The sequence below is a fragment of the Manis pentadactyla genome, chromosome 11, assembly GCF_030020395.1.
Source record: "Manis pentadactyla isolate mManPen7 chromosome 11, mManPen7.hap1, whole genome shotgun sequence".
NCBI lineage: Eukaryota > Metazoa > Chordata > Mammalia > Pholidota > Manidae > Manis > Manis pentadactyla.
Window position 1 is genome coordinate 110920084 of NC_080029.1, and position 12990 is coordinate 110933073.

General features: G+C 45.0%; 1 protein-coding gene across 1 annotated transcript in view; it reads left to right on the forward strand.

The window, feature by feature from the left end:
• The window catches only part of TLN2 (talin 2), a 453275-nt gene that overhangs the window by 245278 nt on the left and 195007 nt on the right, over positions 1–12990 (forward strand). The window contains exons 3-4 of the mRNA XM_036903054.2: positions 10469–10640; positions 12361–12458. Coding sequence (XP_036758949.2) covers positions 10505–10640; positions 12361–12458 — 234 coding nt within the window. The 5' untranslated portion in view covers positions 10469–10504. The remainder of the gene's footprint in view (positions 1–10468; positions 10641–12360; positions 12459–12990) is intronic.

Sequence of the window (12990 nt, forward strand, 5' to 3'; positions counted from 1 at the left end):
TGACATTACGTATTTCGCCCATTTTACCACTCTCCTAACACAAGCACTGCAGCTGACCTCTAAGAGCTCAGGGGTTAGGAGTGCCAAACCTCACACACAGTTGAAAATCCATGTGTAACTTGGACTCCCCCAAAACTTAACTGCTAATAGCCTACTGTTGACTGGAAGCCTTACCAATAGCATAAAGAGTTGATTAACACAGGTTTTGTATTTATTTGCACTGTATACCATGTTCTTAGGATAAAGTAAGCTAGGAAAAAGAAAATGTTTTTCAACTGATGCAAATATCCAGAAATATTTCTCATACATTTATTGAAAAAATTACACATAAGTGGACCCATGCATTTCGAACCTGTGTTTTCAAGGGTTAACCATACATTTATTTTGTTTCTTCCTGATTTAAAAGCACAAAGTAGGAGGCAGAGCCCCTGGCACAGTGGCCTTTGTCAAGTCACATAACCACTGTGTCCTGGTTCCCTTACCTGGGTTAAGTATAAACCCCTTAGCATGGGATTATATTGACAGTTCAGTGAGTTGACCTATAAAAAGGGCTTAGAATCAGTGCCAGGCACATAATTGCTTATATGTTTGCTGCTCTTATTATATCAGAAAGTTTTTAAATACTTGAATTACTTCCTGCAGTCAGGAAAATGGTAAATTTACAGCAAAGATTTATATATCCTGCAGAGAGCTGGACTTGATGGCTCCTAACATCTGAGATTGGAGATACAATCGGCTGTATTTCTTTTAACTGAAACATTGGAATTTTTAGAGATATAAAATCAGGGTGATCTTGGAATGAGCGGCTACAGCAAACGAGGATCCTCGGAAAAATCTAATCTCCTCTGTGAATGCTGAATTGACACTATAATATGCCGATGGACTTGGAATCTCTAGAAATGTAAATTTTAGTTAGGTTCCTTGGCTTATTTCAGTTCCCCACATAAGTGCCAGATTTTTAGGTCTGGGCTCTAACATAAATGCCCTTCTGATTTATGGCTAAAGGATTAACATAGATATAGCAGGAAGTTATGTTATATTAAGTTATGTTATAACATAACATAGCAGGAAGAACATGTTTTTAATATTTTCTCTTTTTTTCTTCAAAATCCATCCTTGCCCAAACCATGGACTATTTACTACCTTTTTGAGTGATGTACGATGCTGAGGGTTTGTGGCCTGTAATTCACTGGTCAGAAGCAAAAGCCCTGTCAGTGAAAGCGGGTAGAGCTGGCAAGTGCGACATGTTCTCATTTCTTACTTGAAACCCAGACATGTCACTTCACAGTTCAACCCCACCCTGCTTTGGCCAATAATTTTTCAGATGTATGCTATTTTAGCATTCAGCTGAACACAAACATGAGCACGGTGATCTGAGAAGGAACTTGTGTGCAGTTCTTTTTGTGAATCCTTCCAGGTTCAATCTGGAACACCCTGAATATTTTTTTCCAGATTATCATAGAACAAAGCTCTGTTTTTCCCGAGTAAAAGCTAGTTTATCTGTCCCCCTCCCAGTGGCATGTGCCTTCATGACAAAGCTTGTGTTTATCAGTGTCAACAGTAGCCCAGAGAATCTGCTTTCCTGGGCTTTTATAGGCTTGTCACCAAGGGTCAGAAAAAACAAATAATGGGATGAGTTTATTTCCAGTTGTCCACATGAATGGCAAACAATTCACAGTTTTTCCAGTCTTGGACCTTCACTGTAATTTTTCTTCTGTTTTTTTTTCTCTGGGACCTGATCTTTTGTTTTTCTATCATATCTGTTTTTTCAAACAGACTCAAGTCATTTGAATGAGGGCATACAAGAATTCAAAAATCCAAGTTCAATCTGGAGGATTCATCCTTCTTTAACCTATAAGAGGAAGAAAGGTAGACCCCAGGAGGACTGGAATGTATGCAGGATTTATCCCTGTCCTGGGAACCATAGGTGCACAGTGAGATTGCTAGAAAGCCAGCGCAGTCATCTTGGTGATCTCATGGGAAACTATAGTGCATTCCACACACAGGCCAAGAATTTACCTGTCCTCCCAGATTCTCTGTCTTTATCTGTGAAATGGGGATGCAAAAAAAAAATCTATTTTGCTTTGTGACTTTTTGAGCACATGAAATGAAAAGACATCTATGTAGGTGCCATGAAATTCTTCAGTGCCAAATGACCGTTAGGTGTAGCCTCCCCCATTTCAGTGGGGATCTTAGCCCTTGTGCTGGATGGAGGGTCACAAATGAGTGATCTGGGGACTTAAGGTCGATCGTTGGTGGGGAGGGGAGGATCCTGTCAGCTGCAGGGACTGGAAGGACACTAGTTTATAGAAGCAAAACTTGATTCTGGCCTTGAAGGGTGAGTAATCAGGTAGAACTGGAGAAGCAGGGTGGTGCATCTCAGAGATAGACTGCATAGCCTAAAAATTTCAAAAAACTTTGATTTTTGAATTCTTGTATGTCCTCATTCAGATGATTTGAGTCTTTAAGAAAACATATGATAGAAAAACAAAAGGTCACGTCCCAGAAAAAAAAACAGGGATTGAAAATACATTAATTTTCTTAAAATGGAGAGTTCTTACAGTGTGTGTAGAAGATGAGAAGTGGGTGGATGAGAGCTGCCCTTGGGCTGAGTCGTTGAACCTAATTGCCCATATATTTCAAAATGCTGTGTGCTTTAAAAATCAGCTCTAAGCAAAATTATAATGCTCTGTGCCCATAGGTGTCTGCTCCCCTTCCTTTTATCAGGCGTTCTTCTTGCCCTGCACGTCTCTTCTCACTACCCTTCTCAGCAGTGCCAGAGTTCGGGACTGGTCTGCAGTGAACTGACACGCCCCTGAATTTCCTGGTAACTAGGCATCATCTTTAATAAAGGGCATCTCTCAACTAATTTGTCTGAAAGGTTCTAAAACTTAACATTCTAAGACAGTGACAGGTGGTAAATGCCAATAACTGCCTTTACAGCAGGGTTTAACTGGGAACAACTCTTTATGACCAACAATACACATAATGATGGGTTTTTAGGTGCTAGTGCCAGGAGCCACTGGGGAGGAAAGGTAAGTTGGAGACATCTTGGGAGGGCTCTCATCATACCATGTGCATAGTCAAGTCTATTGATTTTCACAATATGGGAGGATCTGGTTGTGATTTTCTGGCAGTGTGAACTCGAAAAGGTCTCTTGGTCTCAAGAATATAGTTTCTTCACCTAAAAATGGAAAACATTACCAAAGATCTTTCCCCACGGTTCTGGATTTCATGTTGCGGGCCCTCCTTTGTCTCTCTTGGTGGATGTAGAATTGCTGTTTGCCCCCTTTATCTGTTAAATAAATGCATATTGAGCCTTTCTCTGTGGCAGATACGTTATGCTGAGCAGCACACATGGTCCCTGCCCCAGGGTGGGACAGGGAACGGGGGCCTCCAAGTATTCCTGACAGGTTCCTTTTTTGGGTTTCTCACCTGTTAAGCTGTTCATCTTTTGGGCCCTGAGGTGAACTGTCTGTAGTCAGTGAAACAGGTTGTTGATGAAGAAATCATAGGATCTGCTGGGCATTAGCCTGTGTTCATCCTTCAGTCATTATGTTAGCATGGGTAATTTCTAATGAGTAATTTAGAAAAAGATCTATTGAAACATTTATACCCTCCATGGAATGCAGTATATATTAATTCCACAAATATATACTAATATGCTAACGCTCTACTGTGTGATGGGCCAGTGCTAGGGGTTTACAATTCAAGGGTGGCCCTAATGATTCTACAGGCCTTGTTCTCAGAGGACAGTGCAGGAGAGGGACCTCTCATGGCAACTGTATTCTTCATACCCTATTGTGTATATATCATGTTGCTGATGTACTGGGGACAGGCAAGAATGCACAGAGGTAGCCCTGCGAGGTAAGGAGCATATATGGTGTTTGCATAGCAGTCCTGGGTGCCAATCACTTGGCTGCAGTTTTTATTGGCTTGACTGGCTTACCGCTAAGTTCATACCTGTGTGGGTGGTTAATCATTTCTCCTCTGTTCCTTTAACACCTGGCCTTTTAATGATAGTTATTTCTATTTGGACTATTCAAAGTCAAACAGTAATCCTGGCCTCCTATGCCTTCTTGAAGGAGAACTAAAAAGAGAGTCTTGTGTGAATGTTCTTTCTGCTTTTCTGGTCTCCCCACTCTGCCTGCAAGGGGAGCATGATCATTGTTGGCCTTTTTCTAAGTGGGCTGTTAGCCACGTGGAAAAATCACAAACCCGTGTCTGCATGTGTTTTCCCCGAGCTCAGTGTTAGTGGAGTTGTCACAAACTGTGGGTGTTGCGGGGGACTAAGGCAGCCTCTCCACCCAGATGCTGCCCTGTGGGTTTTCACTATTGGGAAGAGATGTGAGGGGCTCCGTGGGGAGACAGGATGATTAAGGGAGGCCTGTGGCTCCCTGATTGTGCTAGACTGGCTATGAGGCCACCATGAACACAGCCCCGTCTCTTCTCCCCTCCCTGAGTGAAAGACAACTGGCTCCCAGTGAACAGTTGACTTGATGGTGATACACAGGTACCTATATGTGTCTGGTGGGCTCAGTATATGGAGTCTGAATGTTCAAAGTGAGCCCTAAGGTAGCTGAGTGAAGACAGCCCAGGAGAGCCAGACAGAGGCCGAGACCCTGGCTTTTGCTGCTGCGACTCCCCTGGGTAGCTCTGACCAGTCAGGGGGGTCCTCACTTGCCAGCTGAGTTATTCCCCTTCCTCCCTTGCAGAGGAGCAGGTAAGGGGTAGAGAGAAGGGGAAGCACTTTTCTGGGCATTTCTTTGGCAGAGCAGAATTATTCACTGGGGATTGAGATGTAAACACAGATGAATGATGGCTTTTATGTAGACCCACATTTTATGCTGCCATTCAGTCATGTGATGTATGCTCTTATCAAACAGGGCTGTATCTTGCCTGCTGAGAAGGAAGCAGACATAAAGGGCGGAGGGGGGGGGCAGGTACAGCCATTGCAATTGGGTGCAGCAGTCTTCCAGCGGGCCAGAATGGAGTCAGTGACTGGAGGGAGAGAGGGGATGGGATGGTGGGCAGCTCTTGTCCTCGTTCCAGGGTTCCACCAAGGTGTGGTAGCGTGGCCTGTGTTCCTGCCAGCCTAGCATGACACCTCTGCTCTAGGAGAGTGTGCAGAGCCCTATGGCACCTCCCATAGGTTGGTCCTGGGCAGAGATAATTGATAGGCCCCAGGGCAGGGGCCTATTGCAATGCCAGCCCAGCCCCATAGCATACGGTGGTTTTTCCTTTGGGCGTTCGGGTTAAGGGACTCTTGACTGACCTCCGAGAGAACAGCCTAGCTACTAGGAGTTACCGGCTCCAGAAGCACACTCAGCTTCCTGACTTATGCCCAGATAATTCTGCATCTAGAAAAAGCATGTTGAATGACTTGAGTATGGATGAACATGGGGACAGTATAGCAAGCAGGGTTGCCAGAAGGTGGGCTCCATCTGGACAGGACTCTTGTCTGTCTTTGTTCTCCAACACCTGTAATAGTGTCTAGTACATAATAGATGCACAACCAATAAAGTGAATTTTGCAGCTTAGTTGGTAGCTGAATAGAGTATGCTACTCCCAGTGTTTCTCCAACCTCCGTGACTAATATTAATAATAGCAAACCCTTATTTGGCCCTTTCTATGTGCCTCTGACATGTATTAACTAATTTCATTCTCTAACAACCTTATGGGGTGGGTCTGTTATTGTCTCCCATTTTACAGAGGAGACTGAGGCAGACTGCAGTTAAGTAACCAGCTCAGGGTCTCAGTGTCATCGGTTGGTAAGGTGGGATGGCAGGGGGGTTGCAGCCCTTCACAGCCCTCACTTGTCAGGGCAGAGATCCGGAGGGTGGCTGCTTGTCTTGACCAATGGGGGACAAGACTTTGGGCAAGGAGGAGGCCTTGGGTGAGCTGGGCTGGGGCAGACAGGGGTGAGCCCGGGCAGCCTGCACTGCTGTCATCATCTTGGGCTGTTGACAGCTCCCTGGGACTGGAAAGCATTTACTTTGAAAGGAGAATGTCTGGGTCTCAACACGGGTCCCACTGGCTGGTCTTCCACAGGGGATGGCGCAGAGAGGTCTCCTGTTGCCCCAGGCAGTCTTCACGTTGTCAGTCAGCGCAAAAATGAGAATGAGAAGAGATTAAGAAAAGAAAGTCATCCCTGTTGTATGAATTTATACCTGTCTTTTAGCAAACACACAGCAACCAAGGAGGACTTACAGGTCCAACAAGCTAGCAGACACTCAAATTGGGGTAAAAGAAAAACCAAAGGTAGGATCATAAAATAGGGGCAGGGGTTGGGCTAGAACACATTTGGCTCTGAACTGCCTCACAGCCAAACCAGAAAAGGACATCTGGTCAGCTCTCCTAGGCTCCCAGCCTGGAAAGGCAGGAATTCACAGGGGGCTGAGGATGCGGAAAAGTGGGGGGGAGCGTCAGTTGCAGGCTGTGCGGCCCTGAAAACATCTCAGTAGAGAGGGTGTCAGTCCTCATGAGGGCAAGCTGTCTGAGCGGGGTGATTTCTCAGGGCTTTGGTGAGCATATAGGGACACTCCTCACAAGTGTGGAAAATCCATATTCCCCTTTAGTTAACATTTCTAGGTTCCTATATGCTTTAATCCTACTTTCTTTTTGCCATAAGACGGGACACTTCAGTCCATCAGGTGTCTGTTTTGCAAGTATCTCATCGCGTTCTGAGTGGCGCTAGAAACAGCTCAGTGCCGTGTTCCCGTGGGATGATGGTTAAATCACCGTGCCCTTTGACCTCAGACCTCACCGAGATTTTCCTATGTGGGTGATCCTTCTGCATGATAAAAATAAAAATGACTTGTCTTTATACATAATTTTACAGCTTATAAAGCATGTTTATGTACCTAATTCACTTTTTTTTTTAACATTCCCATGAAGGAAATTGTTGGTCTTATTTCATGCTTCATGCCTGGGAACACTGAGTCATCATAAATCAGAAAGCCAAGACTCAGAAGAAGAGACTGGAGTCTTTGGTCTCTGACCACCGTGTAGTGCCCCCTGAGAGTGACGGGTCTGGGCCTTCGGTTTCCCTGCGCGCTGTGTTCTGGCGGGGCGATGATGGCGCTTTTCGCCGCAGGCGTTTTGAGGTGTTGGGAGAGTTGGGAACATGAATCTGGTAATGAATCTCTAGTGTCCCTCATTCTGTGGAACATCTACCGGAAGTAAGCATAGGCACCTCATTCTGGGGCCTCCCTCATGAGAGGTCAGGGTGAGAAGACAAGGGGATCCTGTGGCGTAGCATCCAGTGGCCGCAGGAAGCCCCTCTCAGGGGGGGGCAGCCTCCTCCTGCTCTCTGAGATGCAGGAAGAGGAGCTGTGCTGGGCCCGGAGGACCAAGGCATCGGGGGGCCCGGGGCTGACACGGAGCACAGGCTGCTTCTAGCCCAGCACCCCTTCCTTGAACCAAGACTTTCCGACTCCTGTCCTCTCACATAGACCCAGGCAGCGGCACGGGCTGGGCCCACAAGGAGGTCATGTACAGAGAGGCATCTGCCTCCAGGAAGGGCACTCAGCAGTGCTGGGACTGCCTCTTGGACCGTGGAAAAGCGGAAACCATGTCCATATAGACACTATGTAGACATGAAGTTTGCCGCAACCACGTGATGCGTACTTCCATATAAAAAGCCTTAAATGCATAAATCAGTTACTGCGTATCCCTCTGCCCATTCAAGCAGCCCACCTGTACCTGCTGTGCCAGCCCCTCTCCCCATCTCTCTCCTGAGCCTGCCGCTCTGGCCCCAGCGTTCTGCGAACCTCCTCTTACCTCAGCTGCAGAGACCTCCAGGTTGCCAGAGTCGGTGGTTGTTTCTCAGCCCTCGTCTTCTCTGACCTGTGATGGGCATTTAGCGCCGTTGATCGCTGCCTGCCGCTGGCTGCACCTTCTGGACCCAACCTCTCTTGGTTCCCTTCCCTTCCCTACCAGTAGGCCTCCTTGCCAGTCACTTCTTGTCCTGATTTTAGAAAACTGCTCCGTGACTCAGTTCTCGCATCTCTCTTTCATGCTCACTTCCTGGATGATCGATCTTTCTAGTCCTGAAGGTTTAAATGCAATGATCCCCCCGTCATATCTGCATCTTTGTATTCGACTTGCTCCACCTCTCCACTAACTACATCCAAAATTATTTCCACTCCAAATCCGTGCCTGCAGCAGCTTCCCCTACCTCCGCCAATGGCTGCTTCTTTTCTCCAGCTGTCCGGAATAGTTTCCTGCGCTATTATGTATTTTCTGCCTCTCAGATCTCTGGGCTTCTCTCCTGTGTCCCTTGTTAATCTGCACCCCAGGCTCCCTGTTTCTCTGTTTGCCTCTTTCTCCTTGCTCCCTTGCTTTTTGGCTTCCTTCTGAGCTCCAGTGTTTATCATCCTGCTATTACATTCTGCTCTCAGCTCCTTGTCTTGGTTCTGTCTCTCCCTTTGAATCTCTCTCTGCTTGGCTAGAGATACCATTTATTTGCCCTGTGGAAAGCCCAATTATTAACCTGGGAAGGGCAGCCTCCATGCATGGATACTTAAATTACTTCCTATTCCCAAGTGTTGGAAGAGATGAACTGTCCCACCCTCTCTGGGGTGTCCCATAGACGGCCTGCATGACAACATGGGAGTTCTGTGGCCTCCTCCACTGACTGTTACTATCAGCTGTGCACATGAATCTCAGCAGTTCAGGAAACCCTACAGTTGTCATCAGCCCCAGGGGATAAACTAATCCACGGAGTGATCTATAGCACAGCAAATTTGTCAATTTATCTCTAGAGTTTAAATTTTATTTTCCCAAACTGGGGGGTTGATTGGTTAAATATGCCTGTAAAAAGAAGAGTTGAGTAGACCCTTTTATATATAGCTTTAATAGCCCTTGATGTTACAGATGGAAAATCATCTGATATTTTTAATTCCTCTGCTGTGTCAGCAATCCAGCCACTGCCCAGATTATAGTAAGTTGATTCAGTTTGGGGCAGATTCCTAGAGAAACACTGCTGTTGTTTATTGAGAAGTATGACTTGATGTTTCTTTCACTGACAAAATTCATTCAGAGCATAAGTAGAGCTCAGAATGACTTTATAGTTGGACTGCCTGAATGGTTGCCTCATTTTAGGGAGACTGAGTGTCCACCCTGCCCTTGAGCACAGAGCATGTTTAAAAATGTCCACTGTATCCAAGTGACCCAGTCACCTGTTGTTAGGAATCCACCAATCAATCAAGCATGCTAACAAGTGACACCTTGGAGACACCCACTCCCTCCTCTGGACCAGGCCAGCCCGTTGTCCTCTCTGCCTATTGGCCATCTCTTTGCATCTTAGCATTTGCATCCTTAAGTGGGAGGAAGGCATAAAGGAAGCTAGGGGTCCATGTTTACTATGTGCAGATTCTCTACTAAAAGATAAAGGAGTATGGGCTTGAAATCCCTGTGGATTTACGTTATCCATGCAGCTGTAGAATTCTAATAACTACTAACTGTCAAGTGCTGTATTATGTTTACCAGGATGAGTCAGTCTGGTAGGTCCATGTTGCTTCTCTACAGGGAAGATGCCTCTCTCTTGTGCCCAAGACATGCATTTGGTAGAGGCTGGCTTGGCTTGGGGGGTAATTTTCCAAACACAGAATAAAGCAGGTAGTAGAAATAAGCCATAAGCCACCAACTCAAAGGAAATAAACTAAATCATCGTACTTAGATTTTTAAAAGTCATGTGTGAAACAATTCAAACCTAGCCTCTAATAACAATTGAATTGGCACTTCTTCACTCAAAGATCCCTAATGAACGCAAAGCTGTCTGGCACACACTGGGTGTTTAAAGTTGGCCACTCCGGCCTCATTAGTGATTGGCTGTGCATTGTGCTACCATTCGTATCCCCTCCGGATTGGGTTCTCTGATGAATTATGCAGGGCTCTTATCACTCCGACTTCCCTGTGGGGAAATGGCAGCGGAAGGGCTGAAGTGCCTTGCTGCGATTCGCACAGGGTCCTGGTGGCGGGGTGGGGCCTGGAAGCCACACTGTGTGCTATGTGGCATAGTGGAACTCTTTTGCCATGAGGAGCGCCTGAGAGAGCTTTCATGGCTCTTCCTCACCTCAGGAGCCGGGCCACTGGGGCTGCTGACAGAGCCTCTTCAGGAGGCATCTGTGGGTGCCCGAGCCTCTCTGCCTCTCACCTGGAGGGCATTAACTTGGGAAATTCCACTCCCAAAGGTTTGCAATAAAACCTCACTTAGGGAGCCTCACTGAGGAGACTCCTCCCAAGGACGCTCCCTGCTGCTCTGCGGTATTGTTAAGCCCTGTAACGGAATACTGCTGTCTTTCTTTAAAATGTCCAAAATCTTTTAAGTTGTGTTTTTATGTAAAGAATTCTCTTCGTCGTTTTATTCTCTTTCAGTTTTTAAAGCTGAATTGGAGGCTAGGGTTTTTTCTTGAAGACAAACAATTATCGTGAATATCAGGCTTTATTTTTTTGTGTTTTCCAGATATTCTAAGTGACAATCTTCCAGTCATCTAGGAAAATGGTGGCCCTGTCCTTAAAGATTTGTGTTCGCCACTGCAATGTGGTGAAGACCATGCAGTTTGAACCATCGACCGCCGTGTATGACGCGTGTCGAGTCATTCGAGAGCGGGTACCCGAGGCACAGACTGGCCAAGGTAGGCCATTGGTTATTCGCTGGCTTCTTGAAATATGTTTGTAGGTTCTTTTTTCAGTAGCTAAAGGAGTCTCTGAGTGGTTGGTACACAAGCCCACTAGTGTGTGTGTTTCAAAGGCAGTGTTTTCTTAGCCTAGACACTAATTGCCTCCTGTGTAAGGTTTTTGGTAACAATGACCACAACTGCCATTGAGTTCTCATCATCATCACGTCCTCTGTCATGACCCTTCCATATGTCAGCGTCATGCCCTGCATTTTACAAGTGATTTTTTGATATTTCATTTTTCCTATAAAGTACGAATGAAGCTGCCCTGACGATTATTGCTTTGTATGTCCTGAGCTCTGACAGCATGAAAACTTTCTACTCTAGCAGCCTGAAGAAATCTGGAACTGCCATCAGGACCCTGGACAAACCTTATATTTCAAGTACTTTGAAGAGGCTTCATAGACTTTATCTCAAACCTTAAAAAAAAAATTCATGATATGTTTTGTATGATGTTTGGATAAACCACACAACACCATTAATCTGCATTTAAACAAAAGCCATTCACAAAATTTTATTTTGCATTTCCCTTTGTTTTCTTCCTACATTTCCTTCTTTTATTTAGTGTTTCACTGAAACTTGAGAAATTAGGATTATTCCTAAATTAATAAGCTTTTAGTGTGAAAATGGGGTTAAATTTATCTTAAAAATTGGAAACATAAAAATTAAACATTCGAAGACAATTAAAGGTTGGCATGGGTCTTCTTAAAAAAGACCTATTACTCACAAAACTGCTAACTGTTTGTTCTAAGAATGCTATTTATATTATTCAAAGCACTCTGTTATTTCTAGATTACCCAAAATAAAATATGCCCACATCCCCAGCCTTATTCCAAAATCTGTCTAATCATTTCTGGTGCTTTTACTTTTGTTACTGATTTCCTCTCAGACTTTTAAACATTTCTTTGGGTCAGATTGCTATATAGCTGTGGTGAAGATATAACCTTTACAGATCTTGAATTTTTTCCTGAGAAACACCTGGAGCTCTGACCCTCCCCTAGGTCTCTTAAGGTCTCCTTGAGTCACACTTAGGAAGAGAGGAGTCTTTGCACAGGAGATGATACTTCTTTCTTCCTGCCACGACCCTCTTGGACTTCCTGAGTCAGACTGGGGGATTTCTATGGAGAACACAGAGTTCAGTTTTCCAACTTTATTCATAATTTGGTGGTGTGGGGAGCAGGGTCTTCATCTCCAGGGAAGTCCTCTCACCTCTCTTTCAGAATGCTGTGCTGAGATGCTGGCAGGATTATTCCAAGTGTGAAGGCTCTGTCAGTCCCTCTCTGCCTGAGTGGCCGTGGGCTTAAGTGATCACTTCCTCCATTTCTCCATGGCTATCTTGTCACTCTTTATGGGCTCTTGGCCTGGGTTTTATAGCACGTGATAGGGAACAAAGCCCAATTCAGTTACAAAGACATTTGGACTGCTTTGTTCTTGGTTCTCCCTACATTTTAGACACAACTACTGCCCACTGATTTTAAGAAATCCGAGTCTTATCTGGGGTATTACTTTTGCAGCTTAGCAATTAGTCCCAGTGGCTGCCCGTGTTCTTAAAACGAAACATTTCTCTGACGAAGGAGAACACCCACATCCTGGCCAAGTCAACAGACTCAGGGCTTGGGAGTCAGTGATGGCCTCGGAATCACTTTGTCTTTTATTTTTCCTTCTATTTATCATCCAGCTTCTGACTATGGGCTGTTTCTCTCGGATGAAGACCCCAGGAAAGGAATTTGGCTGGAAGCAGGCAGAACACTGGATTATTACATGTTGCGAAATGGGGTACGCTGTGGGTCTGCTTTTGCTTTTTCGTCGCTTTGTCCCTGGGCCTTCCATAGGAGCCAGCATTATAATGCTTCAAAGAAAAGGAGAGACCCAACAATCTATTTTGATTCAAGGGTATCTTTTAATAGTTTCGATGTAATGTACTTTGTCCAAATGTTGATAGAAAATACCAGCCGTCCAAATTCTTGAAACTCCACAGGGTAATTAAGTAGTATGGTTAGTATTTTAAGTTCTTTCTGTGTGCCACTGTTGGCCTTGGTAGTTAGGAAATTAAGATACAGCATCTTTCTGCATGTATGTAGAAAGTGTCCTGGCAATAGCCGATAGAAAGTAAGGAAAGATTAGAGAGAAAACAAATAATCCTAAAGGTAGGAGGACATTCAATATTAATCAGTGTTCCTTTTTTGTAAAAGAAAGACTGTTTTAGATATGTTTAATAACTGTCAGTAACAATAAAAAATGGTTGTTATGGAAATGGAGAGAGATAATGAATAAAAAAGTGTTATATGCTCTGTTCAGCCTAACCCTG